The 8,693-nt window shown below is 64.1% G+C and overlaps 1 protein-coding gene across 1 annotated transcript in view; it reads right to left on the reverse strand.

Annotated features, from left to right (window-relative positions):
- Positions 1-8,693, reverse strand: part of ELMO1 (engulfment and cell motility 1) — a 249,632-nt gene that overhangs the window by 143,739 nt on the left and 97,200 nt on the right. Inside the window, 4 exon segments of the mRNA XM_056804107.1 lie at positions 5,921-5,946; positions 5,949-5,993; positions 5,996-6,050; positions 8,196-8,318. Of these exon segments, the coding sequence (XP_056660085.1) occupies positions 5,921-5,946; positions 5,949-5,993; positions 5,996-6,050; positions 8,196-8,318 (249 nt within the window).

Here is an 8,693-nt window from a genome sequence, read left to right on the forward strand (position 1 = left end):
GCAGGGGAGAGCGAGGCCTCCTGGGCCCCGGCCGCCAGGTTCTGGAGTGCTCCCGGCGTCCAGCCAAGGCGCATCGTGCTGGGGCCGGCCGAGCCGATTCCTCCCGGGCTCAGGGCCCGAGACGGGCTGACACGGGGGACGAGGAGGCCCCCCGGCGGCACCCGGCAACCGAGCGAAGCGTCTGTCGGGCTCCCAACGTGCCCCAGAGAACCCCGACGGGGCCTTCCCGTCTCCCGGGCCGTCAGGGTGGGTCCAGGCAGCCCCAGAGCCTGCCTCGGCTCCTCTGCCGCGGCGTGCGGCCCCCCAGCTCCAAGGGCGGCTCCCATCCCAGCCTCCTCGCGGCTCTGCCCCGTCCCGGCCCTTCCAGAGGAGCGGCGGAGGCTCAGCGGGGTCCGCGGGGGCAGCGTTGGCCGGGCACCAAACGTCCCGGCCCGGATCTCGCTCCGTTCCTGGCTGGAGTTCAGAGAAGCCCCCGGACGGACGCTGGAGGGGGCGACGGAAGGTCTGCTGCGGAGGCCTGGGAGGGAGCTCAGAGAGGAGGGCCGGCCCGGCGCACGCCCGCACTGCTGAGCCGCAGGGCACGAGGCGCCTTCGCTGTCCGGCCAGGCCCCACCTCTGGCTCCGGCCCGAGGGCCGCTCGGGGCGGTGCTGAGCCGAGGCGGCCCGGCGGGCCATGACGAGGCCTGCCACACAGAAGCCGCGTCGCCCGGACTCCTGACGGACGAGGACAGATCCGAGGACAGAGTCGGAGGGGGAGGGACGACAGACGGACAGACGGAGAGTGAGACAGGCAGACGGGCACCGCGCGTCCAGCCCTGTGCCCGAGCTCGCCCCCACGCCGGGCTCTCCACCTGCGAACGGGGCCGGGTGAGGGTCCCGGCGGCCCTGCTCGGGATCCCTCTGGGACATCCGGCAGGGAGAGGCGAGGCAGAAGGCGGGTCAGCCTCCTCCTGCGGGTGTCGGAGCGCCCTCTAGTGAGCACAGCGCAGGGTGCCGGGAGGCCGGGGAAGGATGGGGAGAGCTGCTGGCCGCCGGCTTTGGAAACCCTCCGAGGAGGCCGCCTGGCGCGGGGCGCAGCCTGGGGCCGCGGAAGGGGTGACGGCCTCCCTCGGGCCGGCTGCCCCGGCTTCTGGGCTCCCCGAGCTCCTGAGTCACAGAAGCGAAGGGCAGGCCGGGGAGGCCAGGGTGGCTCCCAGAGCAGCTACGCTCCTCTCGGTCCTGAGCCTTTTCTGCCTCCGGCTACGCCGTGGCCCCACCCTCTCCTGTGGCCGCCTCCAGGGCCCTGGCACGGAGCACTGGGCACCCCCTGGGCACCGAGGGCAGAGGCGGGGCCCGCACGGCTCTGGGAGAGGCCCCGAGGTCTGGGCTGGGGTCGGGCACCAAGAGGCCGAGGCCCGGCCGGGCTGACAAGGCCCGGGTGGCAGAGGGAAGAGGGCAGAGGGCAGGGGCCGGGCTCACAGGGCCTGTGCGGCAGAGGGCAGAGGGCAGAGGGCAGGGGCCGGGCTCACAGGGCCTGTGCGGCAGAGGGCAGAGGGCAGGGACCGGGCTTACAGGGCCCGGGCAGCAGAGGGCAGAGGGCAGAGGGCAGGGGCCTGGCTCACAGGACCCGGGCGGCAGAGGGCAGAGGGCAGAGGGCAGGGGCCAGGCTCGCAGGGCCCAGAGGGCAGAGGGCAGGGGCCGGGGCCCGGCCGGGCTCACAGGGCCTGGGCGGCAGAGGGCAGAGGGCAGAGGGCAGGGGCCGGGGCCGGGCTCACAGGGCCTGGGCGGCAGAGGGCAGAGGGCAGGGGCCGGGGCCGGGCTCACAGGGCCTGGGCGGCAGAGGGCAGAGGGCAGAGGGCAGGGGCCGGGGCCGGGCTCACAGGGCCCAGAGGGCAGAGGGCAGAGGGCAGGGGCCGGGGCCGGGCTCACAGGGCCTGGGCGGCAGAGGGCAGAGGGCAGGGGCCGGGGCCGGGCTCACAGGGCCTGGGCGGCAGAGGGCAGAGGGCAGAGGGCAGGGGCCGGGGCCGGGCTCACAGGGCCTGGGCGGCAGAGGGCAGAGGGCAGAGGGCAGAGGGCAGGGGCCGGGGCCGGGCTCACAGGGCCCAGAGGGCAGAGGGCAGAGGGCAGGGGCCGGGGGCCGGCCGGGCTCCTCCAGGCTCTCTGCTGGCCCGTCCTCAGCTGCGGGTCCCGAGCCAGCTTCTCCCGGCTGGTCCTTGCGAACGAGCTCTGGACGTTTCTCCTGCCCGCCAGGCCCTCCCAGAGCAGCCCCCAACACTGGCCTTTCTCAGCGAAGACGGGAGAGAGGAAGAGGGAAGGCCGAGTGCAGGGAGGGGGGGGGCGGTCACCGGCGATTCTGCCACCAGAAGCTCCCACGGCTCTCCCTCCCCTCCCCCATCCCTGCTCCACCCAGCTTGAACCCTACCCCAAGCAGCGTCAGGGTGCTGGGAGGAGGCAGGCGGGCGCCCCAGGGGTCCTCTCTCAGCAGGCCGAGGGGCCCGGCCCAAGGACCCGCCAACGACGGAGACCTGGGACGCGGGAACCCCGCTCTTGGCTTTCCTTCGCTTAGTGTGGGCCACCCCGGGGTCCTCCCCGATGCGGACGCCCACATCCCTGGGGGCTGCCTCCCTTCCCTTCTGCCAACAAGCACAGGCCTCTCGGGGGCCTCGAATGCCACCCTCAGACACACAAAGCTAACACTCCTCTGGGAAATGGGCGCACTTCCAGACGACCTCGAGTCCCCCCACTGTGCCTTCTCTGTGTGGACAGCCTCAGAGCCATCGAGGACAACTTGGAAACAGGTCCGGGAGAGGCCCGAGACCCAGAGGGGCCGCAGCGTGGCCACGCCAGCCAGCCGCGGTGGGACCGGAACTCGCGTCTTCCCGGCTCCCTGGGTGGAGAGCCGCCTCGGCAGGCTCCCCCCAAGCACAGACCAGGCAGCCCCGCGTCGCCCGCCTGGGCCCGACGCGTCGACTGCGCCACGTTCCCGGCCCGAGAGTTCGGACGTCGGCCATGATGCCGTCCTCGGCGCTCTTGGATCACGCAGGCCACAAGCCCCGCCGGAGAAGAGGGTGAGCTTCATGGAGAGGCTGGTGGCTCCGAAGGGCCCGCCCCGGCCCCGGCCCTGGCCCCGGCCCCGGCCCCTCCCCCGCCCCGGGGTCCAGGGGAGGGAAGACAAACTTCAGCGTGGTCTTATTTCAAGAAACGCACTCGGTAGCAGTGAGGTAGCTCAGTGGGTGGTTAGCCCGAGAGGTGGAAGGTCCTGGGTTCGAGTCTGGCCCACAGACACCTCTCTGCTGGGACCCTGTCGGTTTCCTCTCTGTAGAATGGGTGGAGCAGAGGTGGCCGACCCCTCCGGGATCTCTGGAAGCAGACGGGACCAAACAACAAGATGACCACTCGGGCCTCAAGCCGAGCCCTGGTTCTCTCCAGCTTCTCTCGGACCCCCTCCTGCCCCCTCTCCAATGGGGTCACGGCCTCGGAGGACGGCCCTCCCCCAGCGGACCCCGGGGCGGTCCAGGCCCTCCTGCCTTTGGGGCGCGCGGTGTGACCCCTTCGTGACCTCAACAAGCCAGCGAGAGGCTCCGTTCCTGGCAGAGAAGGCCGAGATGGACGTTTCTCCTGCCCGCCAGGCCCTCCCAGAGCAGCCCCCCATCCTTCGGGGGCCAGCTCTGTCTCTATCCCAGGCAGCAGGCGAATGTGTTAGCATGTTCCAGTGGGCCCAACACCAGGAAGGATGGGCCTCCTCCTTGAAATCCAGCATTTCCATGATTGTTCCCTTGGAATCCAGGCTTGGAGGAGGAGCTGGCCACGGGCCCTGGGCCCATCCCCAGCCTCCTGGGTCCCCACTTCCTTCCCTCAGGCTGCTCCGATGGGCCATCTCATGGAGAGCTTCAGAGGCGGCCATCATTGGCCCTCTTTGGCCTCCCAGAGAAGGCCCTGCCTGTCAGGAAATGTGAGGAGAGCATCATTGAAAGGGATTCCCCCACAAAGGGCCCCCAGAAGGCAATGGGGCCATTGGCTGTGTCCTGCGAGCTTCGGAGGACAATGAAGCAAATGAGGGCTTCTTGGGATGGAGCCTCAAAGCCTGGGACGGACGGACCTCCAAACCATCCTTCAAAGCCTCCCCCTGAGGCAATGGGGCGGTATTGGCAGCATGAGCCCAATTTTTCCAGAAGGTCTGTCAGGGAAAAAGAGCTAGGCATGCTGGTCTCAGAAGGGAGAGTGAGTCATGCACTGGACCCCAAAGCCTGCTGCAGTCACGGGAGTCTGTGGGCAGTCCTGGGGGTGTGCGGTGGACAGCCAGCTCAGGGGGCGCTTCTACCGTTTCTGCCACATTGGGTTACTTCCAAGTCTGGATGGATGGTCCCATGCCAGAAGCAAAATGGTGGCACCCATGTTACACAGCGGCTCGGCTGTGTCTTCAAGGACTGGAGAGACACTGCCCTTTGACCCAGCCATATCTCTGCTGGGTTTATACCCCAAAGAGATCATAAGGGAAAAGACTTGTACAAGAACATTCATAGCTGTGCTCTTTGTGGTGGAAAAAATTGGAAAATGAGGGGCTGCCCTTCCATTGGGGAATGGCTGAAGAAACTGTGGTATGTGTTGGTGATGGAATATTATTTTGCTCAAAGGAATAATGACCTGGAGGGATTCCATGTGAACTGGAAGGACCTCCAGGAACTGATGCAGAGTGAAAGGAGCAGAACCAGGAGAACATTGTACACAGACACTGATACATTGTAGCAAATCTAATGTAATGGACTTCTCTACTAGCAGCAATGCAATGACCCAGGTCAATCGCGATAGATTTAGGGAAGAGAATGTATCCATAGAGAGAGAAAGAACTGTGGGAGCAGAAACGCAGAAGAAAAACATGATCAAGCATGTGGTACGATAAGGATGTGATAGGGTTTTGATGTTAAAGGATCGCTCTATTGCACATATGAATGACATGGAAATAGATTTTGAACACTGATACATGGAGAACCCGGAACTACTTGTTGGCTTTGGGAGGGGAGGAGGGAGATCATGAATCTTGCAACGTTGGAAAAATATTCTAAAAAAAAAAAGAGTGGAGAGGCACAAGAATGTGTCCTGCGGAGGGCTGGCTTCCTCCTGAAGGAAGACGACATGGGCTGAGGGAGACCACCAAGGCCAGGAGAGAAGGGGCAGGGAAGGACGCAGATGGGGCCTGGAAGCCAAAGCCACCCTCCCTCCCAGACGATAAGAACCCCAAGGAAGCGGTACACATGATGGCTTTCCCCTCCAGCATCAATGTTGCTCCAAGAGACGAGGCCAAGGTCAGAAATAGGAGCCTCCTCCCTCTCTCTGGGACCCAGAGAGCCCACAGCAGGAAAAGAGGCCAGGGCGAGACAACATCCCACCCCCTTGGGGTTTGGGGGCTCCACGTGAGTCAAGGATGGAAAATGGGGTTGTTTGAAGTGTTTGTAAGCTCGTTGTTTGAAGGTTTGTAAGCTCTTCATTCTGGCAAATCTGGCTGCTTCACCCACTCCTCTGGTCTGGGTCTGGGGGTTCCTCAGAGGAGGAGATTCCCCGGAAGCAGAACCCCCCCCCAATGCTGATAAATAGATCATCAGAACCTGACACCAATGGAGGCACAGACAGGTGAAGACAGCCTGGATCTGCATAGCCAGCCAGACCCTGAGGGGTCTATGCACCAGGAAGAAAACAAGCTCTCCTGAGCCCTGAGGTTCCTGGGCAAAAATACAGCAGCCATCTGAGGTGCTGCCTGGGACCTCCTCGAACACGGGGCCCAGAGCTGCCAGATCTGGCTTCCAGAGAGTGGCTGAGCATTCCCGGGGAGCCCCCCTCCAAGGAGGCCTCTGCCCAGAGGAGCTTCCAGGGATGCTTCATTGGGATGGAGGCCAGGAGGCTCTGAGGCCAGCAAGGACAGGCCCGGAGATCACCAGGTACTTACAATGAAGCCCAGCTTTTTGTAGTCCGTGTGTACATGGACTTGCGCTTTTCCATGCTCCCACTGCTGTTGCTGGCTCGCACTCGGCGTCGAAGGCGATGCGTCTCAGCTCAAAGATGATGTCTCTTTGGGCCTGTGATGGGGAAGGAGAGAACCGCTGATTGTTTCTGCAGCACTGGTCTGAGGGGAGCGCTCTGACGGGCCCCTTGTGATGAGTAAACTGAGGCTTTGAAGGGGGAAGGGACTTGTCCTAGGTCCTGCAGAGCCAGGATTCTAGAGCAGGGGCTCCTGACAGCGAGCCCAGAATGCTGTCTACTCGCCTGTGCCTCCAGCCATGGCTCATCATGATAAGGATCCTCGCCTTTGTAGGCTGGGCCGGGCCCCCCCCCGGCCCTTGGGCCTGCCGAGCCTGTCTTTGCTCTGCCCTGGCTGTGGCCCGTGGGGTTCACACACCTGTCCCTTGGAAGGGGAGCCCCGAGACGGAGGGGCTCCAGAAACCCCTGCAGGCAGCAGCCTCAGCCCAGGAGGCCCCCCGCTTCCACCCCTGCTGGGCCATGTTCTCCAGGGCCCGAGAGCCAAGGAAGGGCCAGGATGAGGCCACGGGGCAGGCGGCCACCACAGCGTCCTTCCCTGCCATTGTGGCCACAGACGAACTGCAGGAGGCAGACCTCGGCCCCGATGGCCCTCCGACGTCCCGTTCCCACTCTGGCCCAGACGTTGGGGCACAGGCAGGTCTAGAGGGGCTCGGCTGTGGGGATGCATCACATCCCCTGATGTGCCCGAGGGGACAGGGAAGGTGCCAGCGTAGGTGCCAGGGGGATCCGGGCATGGGGCAAGAGGCGAGGTGTGGGCTAGGCTAGAGAGAGGGACTGACAGAGACAGAGAGAGAGACAGAGACAGGAGGGAGACAGAGAGAGAGAAAGACAGAGAGACAGAGAGAGAGAGAGACAGAGAGACAGAGACAGAGAGAGAGACAGAGACAGGGAGGGAGACAGAGAGAGAGAGAGACAGAGACAGAGAGAGAGAGAGACAGAGAGAGACAGAGACAGAGAGAGAGACAGAGAGACAGAGAGAGACAGAGAGAGGGAGGGAGAGAGAGACAGAGAGAGAGACAGAGAGACAGAGAGAGGCAGAGAGAGAGAGAGAGGGAGAGAGGGAGGGAGAGAGAGAGAGACAGAGAGAGAGACAGAGAGAGAGGGAGAGAGAGAGAGATGGAGAGAGACAGAGGGAGAGAGAGAGACAGAGAGAGAGACAGAGAGAGAGGGAGAGAGAGAGAGATGGAGAGAGACAGAGGGAGAGAGAGAGACAGAGAGAGAGAGAGGAGAGAGAGGGAGAGAGAGAGAGAGAGAGGGAGAGAGAGAGAGAGAGGGAGAGAGAGAGGGAGAGAGAGAGATAGAGAGAGACAGAGAGAGAGACAGAGAAAGAGAGGGAGAGAGAGAGAGGGAGAAAGAGAGGGAGGGAGAGAGACACAGAGACAGAGACAGAGACAGAGACAGACACATAGAGAGACAGACAGAGACAGAGGGAGGGAGAGAGGAGACAGAGAAAGAGACAGAGAGAGGGAGAGACAGAGAGAGAGAGACAGAGAGATGGAGGGAGAGAGAGAGACAGAGACAGAGACAGGGATGGAGACAGAGACAGGGAGGGAGAGAGAGACAGAGAGAGGGAGGGAGAGAGAGAGAGAGAGAGAGAGAGAGAGAGACGGAGAGAGACAGAGAGAGACAGAGAGAGAGACAGAGAGAGAGACAGAGAGAGAGAGAGAGAAAGAGACAGGGATGGAGACAGAGACAGGGAGGGAGAGAGACAGAGACAGGGAGGGAGAGAGAGAGAGAGAGAGGGAGAGAGAGAGAGACGGAGAGAGACAGAGAGAGACAGAGAGAGAGACAGAGAGAGAGAGAGAGAAAGAGACAGGGATGGAGACAGAGACAGGGAGGGAGAGAGACAGAGACAGGGATGGAGACAGAGACAGGGAGGGAGAGAGACAGACAGGCAGACACAGAAGGGCTCCCCTGCTCGGTCCTTTCGTCATGGAGCCCCCCAGATGGCAGTCATGGGCAGATGTCGCCCCCACAGCCCTCTCCATGAGGTCCTCGGAAGGGGAGGAGGCCGAGAGGGAAGGCACCGAGTTCCGTAACTGGCGGTCAGTCCATCAGGCCGGACGCTGCCAGAAGGACGAGCCCCCCCCCCCCCCGCCCCCCAGGCCCGGGCTCGGCCACGGTAGGGACGGCCGGTCCCGAGTCCCGACGCGGCCCGCGCTGGCTCTCGGCCGGCCGCTCACCTGGTCCTGGGGGTCCATCTTGGTCATCATGCGGTCCTCGAGGAGGTTGAAGGTGAGCACCTGCAGCACGTACAGCTGGTGGGCCATCTCGTTGTTGATGGCTCTCTGGGCCCGGATGACGTGCTGCGGGGGAAGGGCAGGGGAGGCCCCGCGGGGCGCGTCAGGGGAGAGAAGCGCCCAAGGCCTGGACTGTGCGGCCCGGACAGGGAGGGGGAGGCGGCACCCTCTGAGCGCCTGCTGGGTGCCAGGCAAACAGGGCACGAGGCTGCCCGCGAGGGGCTCATGCCGCAGCACGGGCACTCGGGGCCACCGTTCCCCCTCCCTCGCGTCAGCCTTTCTGCCCGGCCATCCATGTTATGTCCCTCCTTCTCTTCCTCCCTCTCTCTTGAACCCGAGACCGCCACGACAGAGACCCTCCCTGGGTCCTCTTGGCTGAGGCCTCCGAGCCCCGGGAAAGCCTGTGGGCCTGGCGAGCCCCGGACGTCTTCCCCGCCGCCC

This window comes from Monodelphis domestica, chromosome 7 (genome assembly GCF_027887165.1).
Source record: "Monodelphis domestica isolate mMonDom1 chromosome 7, mMonDom1.pri, whole genome shotgun sequence".
Lineage (NCBI taxonomy): Eukaryota > Metazoa > Chordata > Mammalia > Didelphimorphia > Didelphidae > Monodelphis > Monodelphis domestica.